At 31.1% G+C, this 23,339-nt stretch overlaps 1 protein-coding gene across 4 annotated transcripts in view; it reads left to right on the top strand.

Moving 5' to 3' along the window:
- Positions 1-22,941, top strand: part of LOC135142652 (protein phosphatase PP2A 55 kDa regulatory subunit) — an 87,264-nt gene extending 64,323 nt beyond the window's left edge. For all 4 annotated transcript variants that reach the window (XM_064074403.1, XM_064074397.1, XM_064074420.1 and 1 more), the window contains 2 exons: positions 5,001-5,673; positions 21,505-22,941. In XM_064074403.1, the coding sequence (XP_063930473.1) occupies positions 5,001-5,673; positions 21,505-21,873 (1,042 nt within the window). In that variant the 3' untranslated portion in view covers positions 21,874-22,941. The remainder of the gene's footprint in view (positions 1-5,000; positions 5,674-21,504) is intronic.
- Positions 22,942-23,339: the final 398 nt, after the last annotated feature.

Genomic DNA, 23,339 nt, shown 5'->3' with positions numbered 1-23,339 from the left:
GCAGTAGTAAATGTTTTTTAAATTTTATAAAATAACACACCTACTTCTCCACTTGTAGTTTATGAATCCGTGTTAAGTTTTTAACCTGAGCATCCGATTTTTGCAAAAAAAAATCAAAATTTTATAACATTTTACAAAGTAACTTTGAAATTATAAAACCGAATACTCTGAAACCTTGCAAGCGTTTTAAGATTATCAAATCAAATGACGTCGTCTCAGAATTTTGCCAAATAACTTCTATCTAAAATATGTAAAATTGATGAGTCCATACTTATAATCATTCCATTCATATTTTTTGGATTTTGTTATACCGGGTGTTTGGAAAATGGCGGATTAACTCTCCGCTACGCTCTTAACAATCAAGTGGTGAGTCTGGGAAAAATAGTAAAAAAAATCCTTCTCACATTTTGGTGGAGTTATAATGATTTTAAAATTGTTTTTTATAACTCGTAGTAAAACTTTTAGTTAATATTTTTCTCGCCCATAACCATGTTTAATTACCATTTCAGTTGGAATGCACAAAGGTATGGCTGTGTTGTTTTTGTAATAATTCAATAAAATTCCGTTTGACAACAATGTCTGCCTGATATACAGCGAAGGTGGACTTCAGTCACCATCGTTACTAAGAAACCAGAAAGTAAGCCGGAGATATTCACGCATTAGGTGTGTACAGTGTTGCCAATTTTCCTTTTATAAAACCACGTTTTTTTCGTAATCTACTTTATAAAGAATTTTTTTATTATTTTTTTGGGACTTCCGAAACCCCCGTATATAACGTACTGAAGAGTTATCCGCCAATTTCCAGACAGCCGGTATAGAATGACTCAAAAAAATTAATTGATTGATAGGATCAGAAATGTCCAAATCGAATGCTTTGAAATTTGACAGATGTTTTTATGTATAATCAAAATGTATGTTTATTTATCCCCTCCAAAAAATGGATGACGTCCTCTCAAAATTTTGCCGAATGCATCCTATCTAAAATCTGCAAAATATGATGAGTCTTGTGATTTATCATTGCATTCATATTATTTAGATTTGCTTGAACAGGTGGTTCAAAAAAAATGAATGAGTAAATTTATTTTATTGATTAAATCAGGGACGGCTCACTCCATTTTCCCGAAAATTGAGAACACAATACTGTTATTATTAGTATTACATTGCACCTATCCAAATTGACGTGTCCTTGCAAAAAGGTTGATCATAAAATTTTGTATTTTAACATTATAGACATATCCTTAACGTGAAATGTAACTCTTTACATATGTGATTAGTCCCAAGAAAACGCTCCTAAATAAAGTCATATGGACATTCTCAAGAAATCATTTCTTGTAAAAATTGAATTCGCATCGTTCTTATTCTTAATTTTAAATTTATCGTTTTTATTCTTAATTTTAAATTTAGCGTTGTTTCCGCACAGCGGCTGTTATTTTGTGAGGTTAGAAATTCAAGAAATTCAATAATTTGTGTTTTGGTTCATATCGTTTCAATACTGTCGAGCACTGTTGATTGATTCCCAGTAATTGTTTATTTAACAAAAAAATAAAACAAACTAAGAAGGATTGACTTGCTTATTTCTAGCCTTAGAATATTATAGAATCAAATAAAAGTAATGATTTTGTTGTCGTTATCAAGATATACATACTTTATGTGCTTTTAAGCACAGTTGTCACCTCTTGGTAGGTTAGAAACCTTTAAATTTAGGGTTAAATGTCAAAACTAATCATAACAAAATTGCAAGTAATTTCACAGCAATGTAAACCCAAAAACTCGAATATTGACCATAGTGGTCATTCCTAAGTAAGTAATCACAAGAAAATCGCAAAATAAAAAAATTGGAAAGAAGAAAAAACGAATCGAAAAATTGAAAAACACAAAAATTGTAAAATCCAAAAATTACAGAATCGTGAAAATTGTGAAGTCGAAAAACTGTAAGATTGAAAGAACGAAAAATTCAAAAGTTAGCAAAATTAAAAACTGAAAACTTTATACTGAAAACTCTAAAAATCGCAGATCAAAAAAAGAAAAATTGAACAGTTGAAAAATTCAAGTCAAAAATTTGCGGGAGTATTATTTACGCCACTACTTTTTACTTTACGTGATCATTCCATCTGTTCGATAAACGGGCTATACTATTCACATATCTGTATCTGGTACCTCATGGAAGTTAATTTTTTTAAAAGACAATGGAAATTAATAATTGGTTAATTACTTTATTTTTATATTTATTGTAAAATGTTCGATTGGATAACTTCACTTTAGTCTTAGTTTAGGCAGTTCTTAAAAGATTTTAGATTTTTCCCCGTGCATACTTTTAATTAAAGTACTTTAATGGTAAAGATGATTAAGACTTTCATTACTCACATTTTGATGGAAATATATGGTATGACATATAGTTTTAACGGGCACAATTTTTGCAGCCATTGTCAAATATTATAATGATTGAGTAACGTCTCGGTGTAATATTACAAAACCCACTGAATTTTCGTCGGCGCAGTTTGGTTATACTTTTCCGTTAGCGGTGCAGTTCGCATACACCAAATTTAATACACTTTTAAAGAAAACCAATAATTTAACCTTGGATTCTTTAAATTTTCAAGTTGTTAGTTTTTTCGAAGTTTGCGTTTTATATTTTTTCCTTTTTTCATTTTTGATCTTTCTTTTTTTTTTTTTGGAAAAATCGAAAAGAAAATTGAAAAAAAGGAAAAAGCAAACAAGTGGAAAATCGAACAATTGGAAAGAAGAAAAAACGAATGGAAAAATTGAAAAACACAAATTGTAAAATCCAAAAATTATAGAATAGTCAAAATTGTAAATTCGAAAAACTGTAAGGTTAAATGTAAAAATTTTAAAATCCAATATATAATTGAAAAATGGAAAATTTTCAAAATCGTAAATTTGAAAAAGTGGTATATTTAAAAAAAAATCATTTTTAAAATGAAACCTAGATAAATTGCAAATCAAAAATTGAAGAAGTGCAAAATTGAAAAACCGAAAAATTAGAAATCGGAAAATTGAGAAAAATGAAAAACTGGAAACTCGTAAAATTGCAAAAGTTGGAAAAACTGAAAAATTTAGAAATGAAAACTGGAAAAAGAAATGTAAAATTGAAAGAAACAAATTGAAATTGGAAAAAACAAAATATTAAAAGATTGGAACATTAAAAAAAAAAAATTTGAAAACTGGAAAAATTTTAATTCGAAAAATTACAAAATCTAAAAATTGAAGTAACAAGAAAAATGAAAAATTGAAAAATCGCAAATCGATAACTGAAGAACCGAGAAATTGTAAAAATTAAAATTGAAAACTCGATAATTTTCAAAATCTAAAAATTTTGAAAAATTTAAAAGTTAGAAAATTGAAAGTCTGAAAAATTTAAACTGAAAATTCGAAAAATCGCAGATCAAAAAAGTGAAGGAACAAAAAAAAAGAAAAATAGAACAATTAAAAAATTCAAGTCAAAATCTGCAAGAGTGTTATTTACGCCATTACTTTCATTCTATCTGTTCGATAAACGGACTATACTATTTACGTATCTGTATCTGGCACCTCATGGAGGTGATTTTAACAGACAATGGAAATTAATTGGTTCATTACTTTATTTTAATACTTATCGTAAAATCTTTGATATGAATAACCTCACTTTAGTCTTGTCTAGGCAGTTCTTAAAAGATTTTAGATTTTTCCCCGTTCATACTTTTAAATAAAGCACTTTAATGATAAAGATGATTAAAGACTTCCATTAATCACATTTTGATGGAAATGTGATTAATATGACAGTTGCGCTGGATTTTTCGGATATGTTATACACTCCTAAACATGTCCATAGTCCTTTTTTTAATGGGCACAATTTTGCAGTCATTGTTAATAGTTATTTATGCAACTAGTGAGTAAAGTGTATGTCGTATGGAGGCGACTTTATCGGACAAGTAAACTCGAAAATTACTGAACAGATATTTGTGAAATTTTAAATTTGTTTTTAAGATATCTTGAATATGGTAAAATACCCACCAACATTTGTTAATCCCCACCAAAAATTTTATATCGTCATCTTAAAATTTTGCGAAGTAACTGTTGTTTGAAACAAGGAGAAAAATCCTGTTTCTATACAAGAATTTTTTTAACCACTTTTATTTTTTAGAATTGCTTATATACTGTGGCAGAAAATAATATATGAAGTGGTATATTTTACTCAACATCGAAACAGCAAATCTTATAAATCCAGTAAAAATATCAGCAAATGGGATTCCACTTCTTATACTTGATTGAAGTTGAACTAAAGCAAGATAAAAACATGCTTCCAATGTAATGTCGATACTTTTAAAGTTAAATATTAGTGTTTGTACTTCCACATAAATACATAGATATTAGATGCACAGAAAGGTACTAGACCGAATAACCGTTGTTCCACATTAACTTTCGGAAATCACAAAGTTTCCGCTTTACCTGCCATGCTTATGGAAAGTTAAATTACGTTTCAAACAACCTGTTTCAGACTAAATTTGATTAATTTAATTTTAGAGTTAGACGTTATTTTCATCAGACTGATGAATACGCGATACAACAATGATGTTTTCTTTTTCATATTTTTCGCATCATTTTCACAAGTTTTAAAAAAAACCTATATTAATAATCATTATTTTTATTGTATAACTTGTAATCAGCTTAGCGCGATTTTGATCAGATTTGGCCCTATATCAGGTGCAATAAAAAGTCATAAATCAGTCTTTATCGCAGAATTTCTAGATATTTTAATTTTGAACAGTTGAACTGAACGTCAATTTTTAGCTTTGCATTATTTTATTTTTCCCGTATTAATTACATTAAAATAAATGCAGTATACGGAATTTGGAACGCTACAAATAACCGTTTTAGTGCCAAGATAATACAATTGTCGACGAATTTTTGGCTTGTTTGTGCTATTTTCGCCCTGAACTGTTTTGTTTTATATTATTTTTGAAATGTTTTCGTACATTAACGCAACCCGAGCTCCCTTGCAGGTGGCTGAAGCGGCGGAACCCCGCACACTTCCTCCTATCAACCAACGACAAGACCATAAAGCTATGGAAGGTCTCGGAGCGTGACAAAAAGGTCGAGGGGTACAACACGCGCGCGGAGAACGGCTCGCTGATCGACCCTGTGAACGTGAGCTCGCTGAGGGTGCCCACGATCAAACCCATGGAGCTGATGGTGGAGGCGTCGCCGAGGAGGATCTTCGCCAACGCGCACACGTACCACATCAACTCGATCTCGGTCAATTCCGACCAGGAGACGTACCTTTCGGCGGACGACCTCCGGATCAACCTGTGGCACCTCGAGATCACCGATCAAAGTTTCAACATAGTGGACATCAAGCCAACGAATATGGAGGAGCTGACGGAGGTCATAACGGCGGCGGAGTTCCATCCGGTCGAGTGCAACCTGTTCGTTTACAGTAGTAGTAAGGGTACAATTAGGTTATGTGACATGAGGGCGGCGGCCCTCTGCGACAGACATGCTAAACTGTTCGAGGAACCCGAAGATCCGACGAATAGGAGTTTCTTTTCCGAAATTATATCGAGTATTTCCGATGTTAAGTTGTCGAATAACGGCAGATACATGATTTCGAGAGACTATTTATCGGTTAAAGTTTGGGATCTGCACATGGAAACCAAACCTATAGAGACTTATCCAGTAAGTACATTTTACGTTTATCTTGCTTAATTTAGTGGGGAATTGTAGTGGAGGGCAGGGGGAGGTTAACGATGCCACAATTTACGGTTTACGGCCTCTGGGAAAAGCGGTTATTTACCGCTGGGGGAGTTCGGCTTGACTGAAGCGCGATCTCATAAAAATTCGTACTCGATGCACGAATGTACAGAACGGGAAACTTACAATTTTATTAAAGAACTTTCATTATTTATCATAATTTTTTTGTGTGCGTGCGCGAAAGTTCGAAAACACTTATTATGTGCTTAAACGAAGTATGGAATTAGGGTTGCGCTTTTAAAATCGCTGTTGATAATTATATTTAGTGGATGTGTGGACATTTGTTACATGTGAACATTTACCCCAAGTGTGTCACACGATACAAACTTTCAGATCACACATTGGTTGTAAAATGAGCAGTTTGCAGTAAACAAGGACTTCTCTATCTGAAAAGCGAGCTATAACTGAATTTAACGAATTTTACAAAATTTTGCTAGTTTTTGAACAACAAAACAGTTTTGAAGTACCACTCACTTTAAACTAAATTTTAAACACACCTACGTAACTTTTTTATTTTGTAACAAAAATATCCATAAAATCTGGTTTGAGTGTGAAAATAGCATCATAAAAATGCTGAATGTGATCGAATATTTTAGTTATTTTTAGTAAGTTATTTACTTATTTTTGGAAAGTTATGAAAAATTGTAACTTACAGCCACTTTGCAATCAAGTCGTAACCAATGTATTTTTATAAACGTTAAAATGCAAATTCGGAACCAGGCAAACAAAACGATAAATCAAAATGAATTAATCACTGCGTATCGTCATCGCAGGAACAAATGTGGATATTTTAAGCAGCGAAAAAGGAAGCTTCCAATTTGTATCATGCGATTAGGTATAAATATTTTATGGCAGTTGGTGCGTTACTTTATCACTGTGATGTATATTCAGATTCAGTTATCCAAACATGCAATTTCGGTTGGTTTATATAGCAAGGCTGCGATAAGGTACATCGTAAAATTGAAAAACAGAAAATTCTGTAGTGTTTCCATTGTAATAAAACGTTCTCCAGAGTAAAAACAATGCAGTGCGAATTATCACAAATCAAATTTATCTAATGGTATTTGTAATCAAATTATTTTGACCTTAAACTATGGTTATTTATCGACGGGGGATCAGAAGGGAGAGATTTAACAATTTTTTTTGTCATTTTAAAAAGTTCAGTTTTCTCGTAATTATTCCACTCTCATTTATTTTTATTTGTTCAATTTTATACCTAAGCTAAGAAAGACAGCAATCGAGTCCATCGGACGACTTTTCACTTTCATGTTTTCTCGACGTTTCATGAATACGACGAAAGTGGTCTCGTTTTCGTCTGTCTGTGTCGATTTTTATTAGATAATCTCCGAAGCTACCCGACAAAATTCATTCCCTTATCACCGCCCAAAAAAACTGATGACGTCATCTCAAAATTTTGCCGAATAAATCCTCTCTGCAAAATATGACCCTGCACTTGTGATATATTAATGCAATTATAGGCTTCCTGAAAATTTAGGAATACAGTACTGTTATTATTAGTATCATACTGGATCTATCCAAATTGATAACACGTGACTTTGCAAAAATGTTGGTGACGTTATCACAAAATTTTGTAATGGAAAAACTCACTTGAAATAAACGCATAACACTCTTACGATCACTAAATTAAATTCGCAAAATCAAATCTCATAATTTTCTGAAAAATCTGTAATTATTTACCTTCGATTTTTTTGATACCATAATTTTCGATATCACTATTTGTCGTTTTTTCGTTTTCTGTCATTTTTCAATTTTTCGTCTTCCAAATTCGATTTTTCGTTTCTTCAATTTTTTGATTTGCAGATTTTCAATTTTTTGGTTTTACACCTTTTTATTTCTCGATTTTCCGGTTTCGCAGTTTATGATTTTTCGATTTTTCAATTTTTCATTTTTTCAAGTTCTAGATTTTCATTTCTCGTTTTCTCGATTTTTTAAATTCCATTTTGTCGATTTTGTATCACAGTTTTTCCTTTTTTCATTTTCTTTATTTTTCGATTTTATAATTTTTCGTGTATACAATTTTTCAAAGTTTTCATATACTTTATTGTTTGTTTTTTCATTTTTGATCTTTCAGTTTTACAATTATTTCATTTCTTTTATGGGCGAAGTTAAAAAACTGAAAAAACAAAAAAATGGACCGTCGAAGAAATGAAGAAACGAAAAATTGGAAAGAAAGAACGAATTGAATCGAAAAATTGAAAAATTAAATATCGAAAAATTGAAAAATTATAGTCGGAAAAATTGAAAAATCGAATCAATAAATGAAAAAGTTCTGAAATCCACTAATTGAAATTTATAAAAGTCGTAAAATAGAAAAAGTAAAGAATTTTAAAAATTATTATTATTATTACATATTTAAAAGGAAAACTTGATAAACTGCAAATCAAAAATTGAAAAATCGAAAATATGAAAACCGAAAAATTGCAAATCAAAAATTTCAACATCCAAAAGTTGGAAAATTGAAAAATTGAAACAAAAAATTAAACAATCGGAAATTTGAAAAAGTAAAGAAATTAAATACTAAAACGAACAATTGAAAACCCGAGAAACTCGAATGGAAAAATTGAAACAAAAAATTTAAATTGGAAACACAAAAAGTTATAAAATCGAAACATTTAAAAATGAAATGCATATATGTATAATAGAAAAAATAAAGAAAATAAAATAGTGAAGCGAAAAATAGAAAAATTAAAAATTGAAAATTGAAGAAACTAAAAATTGAAAAAATAAAGAAAATAAAACACTGAAACGAAAAATTGAAAAATTAAAAATTGAAACATCAAAAATTGGAAAATCGAAAAATTGAAATTAGAAAAAGAAAAAATTATAAAATCGGAACATTAAAAAATCGAAAAATCGAGCGACTTGCCAGTTTCATGTTTTCTCGAGGTTTCATGATCCCTAGAATACGACAAAAGTGGTGATTTTTCTATTTTAACATTTCTCAGTTTAGCAATTTTTGGATCCGATTTTCCGTTCCATTTTCGTTTCTTCCAATTTTTCAAGTTTTTCCCTTTTCCTTTATTCGCCAAGTGAAAAACTGAAAAATAGAAAAAACTTACAATCGAAAAACTAAAAAAAAAAACAAATGGAAATTCAAAGAAGTAGAAAATCGAAAAATTGCAAATCGAAGAACTGAAGAAACTAAAAATTGAAAAAATAAAGAAAATAAAACACTGAAACGAAAAATTGAAAAATTAAAACATCAAAAATTGGAAAATCGAAAAAGAAATGAAAGATTAAAGAAGTAACAAGAAAAATAAAAAATTAAAAAATTGTAAATCGAAAACGAAGAAATTAAAAATTGAAAGATTCAGAATTCAAAAGTTGGTAAATTGAAAAACTGTTTTGTTAATAAGAGATTTTTTTCTCATTTTAAAAAGTTCAGTTTTTTCGTAATTTTTCCACTGTCATTTGTTTTAACTTATTCAATTTTTACTTAAAACTTAAAACAGAAAAACTAAAAAAAAAAAATAAAAACAGGAAATTCGAAGAAGTGGAAAATCGAAAAATTGCAAATCGAAGAACTAAAGAAATGAAAAATTAGAAAGAAGAAAAAACGAATCGAATCGAAATATTGAAAAATACAAAAATTGTGAAATCGAAAAATTATAGAAACGTCAAAATTGTAAAGTGAAACACCGTAAGATTGGAAAATCGAAAATTGAAAAATCGAATAAATAAATGCAAAAGTTTTACAATCCAGTAATTGAAAAATAAAAAAAAGTCGAAGTCTTAAATTATTACTATTACATATTTAAAATGAAAAATAAATAAACTGCAAATCAAAAATTGAAGAAACGAAAAATTGAAAAATCGAGAAACTGAAAAGTCTAAAATTATTGAGAAAACGAAAAAGAAAAATTCAAAAATTTAAACATTCAAAAATTGGAAAAAGAAAAAATTATACAATCCGAACATTGAAGAATTGAAAAAACTGCATATCAAAAATTTAAAGAATGAAAGATTAAAGAATCGAAAAATTGAAGAAAAATCGCAAATCCAAAACTGAAGAAACTAAAAATGAAAATGAAAAAAAAATAAAATAGTGAAACGAAAAATTGAAGCATCCAAAAGTTGGAAAATCAAAAAATTTTAAAATCGGAACATTGAAAAATCGAAAAAATTGAATATAAAAAATTTGAAGAAATCAGAGATTAAAGAAGTAACAAGAAAAATAAAAAATTGAAAATCGCAAATCAAAAACTGGAGAAACTAAAAATGAAAAACTTAAAATTTGGAAAAACAAAAAATTATAAAATCGGAACATTGAAAAATCGAATACATAATTGAAAGAAATAAAGAAAATAAAATACTGAAACGAAATATTGAAAAATTGAAACTTGAAAACTCGAAAAATTGCAGATCGAAAAACTTACGGAACAACAAAAAGTTCAAGTTAAAAAAGCCGCGGGAGTGTTGTTTACGCCACTAGTTTTTACTTTATACAGGTTAACAAAAAACAAAAATCGCAAAAAAATATGTTTCAAAAAAGCGGAATTTGTTGACCAATAGTTATGTTGTGTTATAATTAAATTTATTTAAGAATTCGCGGATCTAACGAAACTTCGATTGATATTTCTAGTAAAAGATGTGGTGGATATTTTTGTACCAAAAAAACTACTATATTTTGTGTAATTTTATATAACTAACATTTACTTCTAAGATCATTTATATAATATTTTATTCTGAATATTTGAAAATCATCTAGCCAATAGTACAATTTCGACTAGACAAAGTTTTGAAAAAATATCGAATACATTTTTATTTGTTTATAAATTTCTGATAATTATCTTTACTATGCTAATTGAAATAACTAAAGTTTCCTATGGCAATATTAGCATAGCGTGATTATTATACAATCATCAATTAGTTACATGTTTAATTGTCAAGATCTTTTTTTTTTTGTTTCTTAAACGGACTCTATTTATTTTTAAACGATACGTTTATTTTAGATTATAGTTGTCATTAACATTTTAGTTATCACGAATACAAATCAGAAGTCAACACGCAAACATAGCTGCGTATTTTTAGACCTCTTAAAATATCGATGTTCCGTAAAATTTCATACAATAAAATAACTTGAATAAATAAAAAAAGAATCCGATCATAATCATGATATCGCAATGCTTAATCTCCGAGTAAGAATTCGAGTGAACGTAATTAGTGTCAAATGAGAAAATGTTGTGCATTAAAATTTGATGAATTTCGAACATCATGCCACATTTTTGAACTAAATTTAATTCTTCAAGTGATTATGGTGATTGTTATCGCTTGAAAATTGTATTGCATTTTCTGAATAAGTAAAATAATTTTGTTTTATGCGAATTTAAAAAAAAAAAACAAGTGTGGTACTCGGCCAGACATAGACATCTTATGAACGAAATCTATCTTTATCCACTTTTCTATAAATAGCTACTAAATTTTTTAAATTGATGTAGACGAATGATTTTACTTTGATTAGTAAGACAGACAGGTGTAAATGTCAATAGATAGTAACGAATCTCGTTTTTTGCTAGTAATAATAATTTTTTCAAACAACGGGTCTCTCTTATTCTGCTTAGAAAACCATTCTAGACAAAATCGTAATAACAGAGAAAAGTTAATGAACAACTTGCATGAATTCTGAGGTCACCCAAATCTCATTACTTCGTGGGAAATTCTTGTACAATATACGTTCAGAACGAACCGTAATTGCACAAAATTTAATGACACGAATTTGGTACGTGTAACTGTTTGAAAAAATTGCATTCGCTGTCGTTGCATAAGCGTTTGCCTTAGTTAGAGAACCAGTATAGATTTTAGCTCCACCCGCAGCGAAACAGGACTATGAATGACTATTTTGCACTCGGAGAACAATACTTTAAGAACAGCTGTCGCATTCGCATAGTCGTTATCAGCAGAGATATTGGATTTTCTGGAGTTGGTCGGGTCGACAAAGTCATTTGAGTTTGTGCGTTTATTTGAGATAACATTAATAACAAACCAATGTCATTATGGTACATTAAACGTAACGATAATTATCTTGCATACAGATTTAAATAGACTGAAAGGAGCCACTAATGGCGAAAAGAACCGAAGTAAACTTCTCCATTTAGACGAGTTTATTGGCAACCAAAACGAAGAATCGGATGTTTCCCATCTAAATTGATTTTCAAGTGTTTGTCGGTTGCCCAGTTTATTGAGGTTATTTTAAGGTTGCGAATAATTGGAAGCGGCCGTAGAATTCTCAAATAACAAGAACAAACAAAACAAGAAGTGTTGGTTATTTTTCTACCAAGAAAAAAATAACAGCTAGTACAGGACCCGGCAACAGAACGAATTTCTCGAGGTACGAGCTTCTCGGTTTACAGTAGGTAAACAAACTGTGTTGATGGAAAACTACAAAGCCCAGACGCGTTTCCTACACTTCATGTATATTCATCCTTTCAAACTTGACCTTACCAATCAGTGAGTGTCATCGCGTTCTGGAAACCCTTTTCAACAACCGGAGTTAATTTGAAACAGATTGTGTATGTTTCAGCATTTCCACCGGGATACATAATTCAGTTTATTTTTGCTACCGGATCGATTTGTTCGAATCAAAGTAATCTCGGGAAAATGCCACGAACTTATTATTTATCGCCGTTCCATCAATTCGACGTCGTTATAACGATTTCCCGCCAAAAATAAGTTTTCGTGGGCACGAAAAATCATGGGTTTGTTGAACTTTATTAGTTGGCGTAGTGAGTGATTAAATGATCGCTGTATGAAAACGATATAACGGTTTATTTTTGCACGGAATGCAATTTGTAACGTGTACGTTTATAACCCAATACATGTGTTTGTGAGTGTACGGTTGGTTTGCGTTGATAATGAAAAATTGTGCTTTGGGACGTGGGCGTTCCGAATAATAGTCGAAGGATGTGAGCTGACAATGTTGTTGATTTTGTTACATCCGTTAACTATTTATGTCTGGGTGAAGATTTTGGTAGTGAAAATGTTTATTGAATTAGCCGAAGGTAGCTTCAATGGGTTGATTGAAATGTTAGAAGTAGGTTTATTGCATGTCTGCTATTAACAAGAAGATGTATTTATTTTCTGGCTCTATTGAAAATTTTGACATCCGGAAAACTCTTGATTGATTGTTAGTGTCGCTACCACACGAAATAATTAACATTTTTTTAATTCGTCAGCGTTGAATCATATTAGAGGATAACAATGAATTTTTAAACATTATGTCACAAACTTGTTTACAACAAAAGTCTAGTGTCACCACATAAATATAGCAAAAATTAAATATTCAAGTATAAAGTAAATAACAAAAAAAATCTCCCATTTATATATGTTTAGTTTTCCCATGTAGATATTTTATTCAATATTTGTACAAACAAACAAAAAATTAATGTAATGTAGTAATAGCTGTATTTTTATGCTGCAGTAAATATGTATATATATATCATTATGTTGGCCATTAAAAATTTTGGTTCTTTCGTTTGTATACGATTCAAGCCCTTATTATACCCTAAAATAAGAAACATGCAGCTGCCGCTTTATGACTTAATTTCCATTTTATTTTTCATCGCAAATGTTTCTATGTTTATTCAACACTGTGCGATAGTTTTTCAAGAATTTAAACCTAAATACGTCATATAAAACGCAACAGGTATTTTTGCCTCTCCATATATTGTACGCTTTATTCACCATTCAACGCATAAAATACATTTACGTGTGTAAATGCCGTTTATATGGGTAAATACGTATACTCTATGAAGTTGTTATGTTGCCAGACGAGAACTAACCGACATATTTCATTTCAACGCCCTCCTCCTTTTACTCGTACCCACTTTGTCATATTGAGGGCAAGATAAACAATTCAAGGTGAGGGAAGTATTTTTATTGTTTGCCAAAATTGAAAGCAACTTTGAATTGCTTTTGAAATATAGCTGTCAAACGCATTGCATTATTTTACCGGTTGTTTCGAAAAAAAATTATATTATTGCGATCAGTCTCTTGGAATACAATACATCACGATCAATAATCTTCATCCATCATTCTGAGATGTGAGATATCTTGTCGCTTGTTACCCCAGAGCGTCAGATAACGTCAACGTGGTGCTTGATACTTGAAACATTTATTTCAGTGTTCGATTTTTTTCGCTACATTTATATTGTTTTGAAAACCCAAATTTGATTTTTCGTTTTTCCTCTAACCGCAGTTCACGAAGGTTCTATTTTACTTCCGTCGGCCGACTCTGTACTTTTACGTTTTCTCGATCTTTCATGACCCCTAGAGTACCAAGAATTAGGTCTCCCGTTTCCATCTCTTTGTCTGCCGTCCTGATTTTGATTAGACAGATAATCTTCGAAAGTTCTGGGCCGATTGTTGTTAAATTTTGTATTTATAACATAGTAAAATAACATAATCCTACATGTAGTTTATGACTCCGTGTTGAGTTTTTACCCAAGACGTCCCGATTTTTGGAAACAAATCAAAACTATTAAACAATATTTTGCAATTTAATTTTGAATAACTAAATGCTTTGAAATCTTGGAGATGTTTTCAAGTTATCATAAGTATGGTAAATTTTTGATCAAAATGTATTTGCTCATCCCCCACCTCAAAATATTGCTGAATATATCCTATCTTAAATGAGCAAAATATGATGAGTCAATACTTGTGACTTATTTTTAATATGTAATTAATATTTTTTTTAAATTTGCTTATACATGGTGTCTCAGCAAAATTAATGACTGAGTTCTTAAAAAATAAATATCCAATCAGATTTAAGGATTTCACTCGTTACTATGGAAATATGGAATTTAACACCTTTTAAATTTAGCAAGTTTTTACAAGTTTAATAGGGCCAAAATTAGTCTTATTTTAGCAACAACTTGCCCCGCCCACCCGCCCTCGTATTTTCTCATAGGATATGTCATTTGCCAAAATAAGACTTATCTTAGCAAGTAGAGTGGAATCACTCTTAGAACAACACATCGTAAAGCCGCGTAAACGAGCGCATTTTAGTCGTGCAGGAATGGGTTGAGTCCATGTTCAAATCTAGGGGTACGTCGTGTGTCAGTGTCGACTCGTTTCTTTTAATCGCTCGTTTGATGTGTTTGATGTTTTCTGCCTTGCTCCGTGCGAATTGTGTCAACACAGACAATAACAATATGATCTCCTTAAAGTCAGTTCTTTTCAGAACTATTGACAAGTTCTGACAAGAACCCTTTCTAAAAGTATATGTTACGCTAGTGGTCGAAAACGACCCGTTTCTAGTTGTCAAATCCGAATGACTCAGTGTGTTGTTCTAAAAGTGAGTCTGCTCTACTATCCTCTGAGAAAATAAAGGGGCGGGTGGGCGGGGCTAGTACTTGGTAAGATAAGACTGACTTTGGGGAACGACTTACTTTCTAAGAAAATAGAGGGCGTGTGGACGGGGCTAGTATTTCTTAAAATAAGATTGATTTTGGTAAGTGACTGAACAATATTAAGAGTAATCACTGGAATCAACAGAGGGTGGGTGGGCGGCACTATTGCTTGCTTATAAAAGATTCTGTAAGGAAAAGTTATACTTAGCTTAGTTAAGGTAAAACTGATTTTGCCCCTATTAATCTTGCAAAAACTTTAAAGGTGTTAAATTGCAAATTTCCCTAGTGATGAGTTAAATTCCCAAGTCTACTTGTATACATTGCATTCATATTTTTTAGATTTGCTTATACAGGTGGCTCAAAAAAATTAATAAATGTGTCAATTTATTTTATTGATTAAATCAGGAACGGCTCACTCCATTTTCCCAGACAATTTTGGGAATACAATACTGTTATTTTTAGTATTACAGTGCACCAATCCAAGTTGATATACGGGTCCTTACAAAAATGTAGATGACGTCATCACAAAATTCTGTAAAGTAAAAACTCAACTCAAATATGCTGAATATTTTTCACTGTACTTTAGGTTTGAGGGAAGTTCTGTTGAAACAGCTTTCGATCAATTTTTTTGTTGTACATTGTGTATTTCTTTTATGAAATCGAATTCTGTACGTAGGCGACTACATGACTACGATTAAGAATTTAAGCAACTGATTTTAATTAGAACACCCACTAAATCATGTTATTTAAAGTTGTTAGGTCATTTATTATCACAAAAAAATCCTTTCAATTTTTATTAAAATACCATTGTAACCCAGGAATAGTATATATTATATACCAAGAGGCTAAAACGCACTTTAGTCGTCTTGTGGTGTATACAGGGTGTTATTGAAAGGTACGTAGAACAAAATTGGCAGTTCTTCGCGAAATCTAAGAAGCCTGAAAAACTTAATTTGTGTTATCAAAATTATAAGGGGGAAATTAACCCCTATCCAACCTTTTTAGACGCTACTGAAGGATAAATAGGTAAAATTAATTTATTTTAATAAATCCTAGCAACTGTAACAATAATAAAAAAATAAGAAACCCTTTTGTTGCTATAGAAACGAAAGATGATCTTTTTATCAGAGGCGTACAACAAATTTGGACATAAATTTTAATAATTTTTATCTCTAAAAGGAGAACACTTTTAGGTGAACTTTTTTTTAATTTTAGCACCCATACTTCACAGTGGCGGCTCGTGACTGTCTGATGTGGTGAGGCGATGATAGAAGTTTGACATTAATAGTAATATTACTTGGTCTTACTAGTTAGTAATGATAGAAGTCTTGCCTGAATACCGGTCATTCCCGGGTCAGTGGTAGGTCCAAATAATAATAATAATAATAATAACACCCATAACACATTGAATCAACAATGTTTTTACAAGTCAAAATTTTGTTGAAAGTAGCACTTTCTTGGAGGGATTCGGGAATAGTTGTGTTCTTTTCTAAAGGTTTTAAGCCCATGAAATTTTTACAGTGTACTTTGGAACTTTCATGTAACTTTGCACTTCGGATGAAATTCTTTAAATCGTTATATCCCGGGACGTCGTACAAATAGTACGGCAGAGCCATTTATATGTTTCGTAGCAAGTTGATTTAAAAGACTTGGAGTACTGACGATTCTGTCGCATATCAATGGAAGTTAAACGAATTAACAGTTTTGACTGCTCGGTATTTAGCAAAATTTGCCCACGTTTTAGCTCGGTTCGCCGTGAAAACGGCGTTTCAAGAAGCAACATGACGATATCGTACTCGGGATTCATTTTTCACTCATCTGTACCTATGATAAAAGAGACAATAACACAAAACATCAACACGTGGGTTTTTATTCACATTCATGCTAATTACCCACGCACCCCGCAACCCTACCGTTCTGTAAAATAAATGGAAAAATGAAAAATGGTTTAATGAGTACACCGAAATTGGCCGAAAAGCACCTAAGATATCGTCTCAGTTCCGAGCGAACGCATGTATAGGAGTATAGGAGCTGAGCCATGGAAATCCGTGTCTGTGATTGGGCTTCGCTGGTTCAAGTGAACCGATGTTCTGGCCGCTTCAGTTAAAGAACTAGGGGCATAAATCGTACGGTATTCAACGAAAAATGTCAGCAGGAAGCGTATGTACAGATTTCCCATTTCAACATATTTTTGTAACTAAAAATGCATTGAAAACTCTTTTTTAATTATAAATTAAGTCAATCTGTTCTTAAGATATATGCTGTGAGGCGCCGCCTCACTTGCCTCATATGACGAGCCGCCACTGATACTTCAAGACCAATTGCCAGTTTTATTTTGTACGTACCTTTCAATAACACGCTGTATACTATTTTTTCCCTCTCGGGACTATAGATACTAACTTTTAAATTGGAAGAAAATATTCGAAATAACCTATCATCAATCGCGATACTAAGCCTTACCGGCTAACCAAGGCTATAGGTGCAAATAAGACGAGCCATTTTGAATTTTTGGATGTGTTTACATTACCACTTTAAGTTAAAAAATGTTTAGTTGTTATTTAAACACTTTTTATCCCTAGGGTCAAAAAGAGCCACTTTAGTCCCGATTTACAGGGATTAAAATATCAATTTAAGCTCGGGACGGCACAAAATAAAAAAAAAACCTACGCCTCATTCATTTTTAAGTACACGTCTGATTTACTTTCCACGTTTGCTCTTTACTAAGAACACATCCTGCTAGTTTAAACTGTTTTAACCTGAAACCGAGTAAGTTTAAAACATTTTATGTTATTCTTTACCTAAAACGAAATAAAACTGATGTAAATATAACGACATTAAAGTTTACAGCGTCTAATGGAAAACTTTTGACTTTAAACGTCGAATTAGCCGTTCTAAAAGGTGACACAGCAAGAGTGCACAGATATACAGGACGTTTTTTTTGACGATATTTTAGTTTTGGAAGAAGAATTAAGAACTACCACGTTGAAATTTTGTAACAATTGGGAACATATTATATTTTAGTGAGGAAAAAATTTGTGGAAGGTTATTTCGACACAACTTTGAAGTAAAATCCCCCTCATCTTAAAAAAATTATAAAATTTGATTTTGATATTTTCGTTTTATGATAATCTCTATAAAGTGAAAACCAGTGGCGTAATTAAACACCTTCCCCCCAGTCCATGTGGGGACGCGATCTGAATAAGCTTGTATAATATGAAAGTCTATTTAAAGTAGATAACGGGAAAATTTTCTCAGTACATGCTTAACTTGGACTGTTTATGTTTATACTATAGAATTCGACTATTGATTGGCACGTCCAGATTACAAACATCAATGGTTAAAAGAAATTGAAATTTTATTGATTTTGTCTCAACGCAGAAGAGAGGACTGGTTAACTAATTAACCACACTGTTTTTCCCCAAAAACGCTAATATAAAATTTGAAAAACACTTATTAAGCAAAGTGGAAAGATGATGGACAAAGTTTGATTAACGATTTACCATGCTTCCAGTAACCTTAATTTATTTGCAACATTTCATAGCATTCGTTTTTTGCAATTAAAGAAAAGACCGTTCTGGCCCCCGAGATTTCATAATTTTAAGAACATTTTTAGAAAATGATTTCGACACAAGTGTAGTCCGATAAGGCCTGTTTTTTTAAATGTTATAAAATTTAATCCTGCGATTTTCGTTTTATGAAAACCTATATACAGTAAAAATTAGCGTCGCTCAAGTGTGAACAGTGTGAAATATAAATTCTTAAGGCAAATATCCAACTAGAAAAAATGTAGATATTTTCATTTTGTCAGTATATGCTTAACTTCGACCGTTTCTGTTTATACTTCGAAAAAATTCTACTATTAGCACGTTCAGATTACAAAGATCAGCGGTTAAAAGAAAGATAATGGACAAATTTTGATTAACGATTTATTTACCAAACATCCAGTAATCTCAAGGTATTTGCAGATTTCACAGCATTCCGTTTTTGCAATTTCAAAATTAAATGGTAAAATGTTGTTATACAATTTTAACTTATTTCCCAAAAATGTGGATGCCAAGATTTTAGAATATTCGTTTTTGCATTTTCAAAATTACCATGCCTTAACACATTTACAAAATTTCATTGGATTCTGTTTTGCAGTTTCGAAATTAAGTTCCATAATGTCGTTATACATTTTTTTTTGTTCAAAAATATGGACGGCTAGGGTAAAAACTCAACACGTATTCATAAACCACGTTTACAGGAGTATAGTCGTTTCCAAAAAAAAATCGGGCAAGATGAGTGGATCAGGTTCACATAGATCAATGAAAAGCAATTAGAATGTGACTCATGTCAATGTCATTTGCCCGAAATTTTTTTGAAACAACGCTATCTTATTTTATAAAATTTAAATAATATTTATTTTATTTATTTATTATCAAAATTTTGGTTAAGGTTTTAGCATCTGCACCACATTCTTAATATACGTGCAGAACTTGAGAACAATCAGTTCAGTAGTTTAGATTATCTGTCTAATTAAAATCCGGATAGACGATAGACAGACATGCACACAGAGAGACGGACGGAAACGGGGGACCTATGAAACGTCAAAAAAACATAAATTTACTAGTCGCCCAATGGACTCGATTACAATACTTACTCATGGAGTAAAAAAGCTAAAAGCGAGAAATCTAATAGCAATAATTTTAAATATTTTCTGCCAATTAATGAGGAAAAACCTGCACTTTAAATATAGCTATTTATGTATCGCTATTCGTGGTAATGCATTTTTTAAGGTTAAATGGCAAAAATATAGTTTTTAACCACAGTAACTCGCTGCTTTACACAGACATTAAATCTCTTTAACGTGTACCTAGAAATTTTGATGGCCAGATCCGGCTTCAGATTTATTCAAATGTTCTTTGCCTGCTACTAATAAAGACTCGTCAATTTAAATAAGTTATCTTCAAAAATAAAAAACTTCGTTTCCGTAGAAATTTCCAAGTACACCACTTCATCCTTTGACAGGTAGTAAGTGCAATATTATTTACAACTAATGCGGTTTCTCTTCAGTCATTGGCTTTCATACAATCGACCCGATTTTAGTGCTGTCATATAACCTTAGGAGAAATGGATCCCTATACTTCAGTATCACTCTAGCAAATTACAACCACATTCGTGATGAAAAAATTGCACTTCGGCACCTGAATGCACTAACGACCGTTGTTAATGAGCGCACTAAATGACTTAAGTGACTCCAGGAAATGAAAGTAATTAAATTAGCAGGAAATGGAATTACGTTCTGCACTTTTACTCTGGGCATATTTTTCCCAGTTGATGTCCTAGTAATTAACAAATTACAATTACAAATATATAAAGTACATTTACAATAGTCGCTTCAAAAACTGAACTGATTACTGATTAATAAAAGATACTTAGGACTAAGGACCAGTTTATAGAACATTTTAGTTGTGATTAAGTTAATCACGTTTAATGAGGCGTTTAACCACATCTGATTGGCATAATGGCGTCGGTCACGTAGTAATTTAATGTTTTAAAAAAATTTCATTGCAATTAGATGTTTAATTGGGCTCTAAGACAAACTGAATAATTTGCACAAAATTTGAACTAAATTGTGATTAAAGCTTTAAAAATCCATGGTACCTTTGATCCTATTTTTTATTGTTCCCTCGGTATATATTTAAAAAAATACGTAGCAATTATCTTGGTTGGACCAATTTCCAGATATTCCCACCGACTTCATTTTCTTGAATAGAATTGCAACGCATTTAAGTAAAAGCTTTGAAGTTAGTAATTTAGTACGGCATTTATTTTAAGCAGGTCATTCAATGGGTACTCCCATTTGAAGCAAATTAAGGATGTGAAAAGTTCATATTTTATGACAAAATATGGAAATATAGACATAAAAAAAATATTTAATTATGACGTTACAAACCTTTGTGAAAAAATTTGTCACAAATATGTATAATTATGAATTATTGAACTTATTTCATAGTTTCTCTGCCACAGGCTTCAATAACGATTTTATCAGGTGGATAATAACAAACTGCTTATTTTACTGTAGTGTTGTACGTTATGCCAAAGAATTCGTGTCGTGTAACCCGCAACACTGTCGTTGTTTTTGACTCTGATTTACTATTATTCTATGTTAATTTTTTCCGACTTGTAGTATCGTCGATTTGTTAAAACAAAAAAAAACTATGATGTAAAATATAGATCTAGTCCAATATTAGCGACAGCGTTACGGTTAGCACGGCACAAGTTTTTTGGAATCCTACAATAATAAAAACGATCCTTTAGATTGCACATTCAGATACATAATCATAACGTTATATTATTGGTTGTCACGTCAAGAATGTATTTTAAGTTGGTGTGTTTTTTTTTTCAGGTTCACGAATATCTCAGATCGAAGCTGTGTTCACTGTACGAGAACGACTGCATATTCGATAAGTTCGAGTGCTGCTGGAACGGCAACGACATGGCAATAATGACTGGTTCCTACAACAATTTCTTTAGGATGTTCGATAGGACAACGAAAAGAGAAGTGACACTGGAAGCTTCAAAGGATATCGCCAAACCTAAAACAATTTTAAAACCGAGAAAAGTGTGTTCGGGGGGGAAACGTAAAAAAGATGAAATTAGTGTGGACTGTTTAGATTTTAATAAAAAAATATTACACACAGCCTGGCATCCTACAGAGAATATCATTGCAGTGGCGGCAACTAATAACTTATTTTTATTTCAGGATAAGTTCTAGTGTAATTAATTTTCGTCTCATATTCAGGTTGTTTTCCGTCTCAAATTTCGTTTCTGATTTTCTTCCTTATTGATTGCGGCAGCAGCGCTCTAGTAAATCGACGGTTTTAACTGAATTCGTTTTATCATGCAACGGAATTTTTATATACGAGCTTTGTTTATTGTGATATGGAGGATGTGGTGTAGCTAAATTTTGTTGTCAGCAGGAATTGATCTACTGAGTATTTTTTCAATGCAGACAGTTTACCTCTAATAGCGAAATTGTATATGTTTTATAAGTAAGTTTTTTACAAACTAATAAATTATTACCGAAGTTTTGTGTGCTTATTTATGACCGAGGCGGTGTACGCTTGTGACGATATTAGAGGGAAACTAACATCCAACAAGTGCTTATCAATGTCTGTTAATTGCTTGCTACCGATTTCGTTGTATGGTATTTTAATGTAACATATTAGCCATTAAAAATATTGAAACATTGTACAAAATGTAAATATATACAGAATTAATTTTTTTACCAATGTTTTCCCAATGTAATTCGCACTTTTATTTTACAATATTTTTTCGAAAAGCGTAGATATTTTAAGCAGAAATCATTTTCTGAATATGAACGATATTATGGAGCGATTTGCCTTACAGTGCCATTTGTTGAAATTGATCTTTTTTTGTTATTTTTTAATCTGGCGGTGAAGCTTTCGGCTTGCGAAATACATTAAAATCAATACAGTACATCTAATAATAACGATAATTTAAGTTAATTTTAAATTATAATTTAGTTGTAAGATGGTTATTGAATAAGACACCAAATAAATTGTTGTGAGATTTGGTTTTACGTAGAATCACCTAATGTGTTAAATTATTTTTTTTTGTTTTTGCTAATTGTTTACAATTATACATTCCTTAATTACAATTGGACATATTCTAAATTGCTGTAACTCATACAATTGTTATACATTTTCAATAATACAAAAAACCTAGTTTCACTGTTTTTTATTCTTCCAGCAAGATTTGGCAGAGATTGAGAAATTGAGCAATAAAAATTTGATATGGTTGTTATCAAGACAGTGTATTACGCCATTGTTTCATTTACCCGTCATAACCTTCCCAAAATGGCATATAAGAAGTGATTGCTTACAAAATGGAGAATTCTTTTTAAAAAGCCCTGTTTTTTAATTTTATTTATTTGTTGTGAAAGTTGGTGTTTGGAATAATTTCCGTTATGCTTTTTTTTCAAATGAAATCCCCTATTAAATAAATGATTACACTTGAAATTTGGAAATATTTTTGTGTTACTTGATTTTCATTTTCATAATAATTATCTCTATTTAAAAAAATCGGATGAAAAATTTTGCCTTCAATTTTAAAACGCCGTCTTCATAATTAAAGTCACATAAGTAATCATTTAATTAAAAACTAGTAATTGACTACTTACTAATTAAATTTCAGTTCATCCATAGTGTTCTTGCTTAA

The sequence above is a fragment of the Zophobas morio genome, unplaced genomic scaffold (assembly GCF_036711695.1).
Source record: "Zophobas morio isolate AGI-343-1 ecotype UQ-CSIRO unplaced genomic scaffold, CSIRO_AGI_Zmor_V1 ptg000004l, whole genome shotgun sequence".
Taxonomy (NCBI): domain Eukaryota; kingdom Metazoa; phylum Arthropoda; class Insecta; order Coleoptera; family Tenebrionidae; genus Zophobas; species Zophobas morio.
The sequence above is the reverse complement of the archived record's forward strand: the minus strand, read 5'-3'. Positions and strand labels throughout refer to the sequence as shown.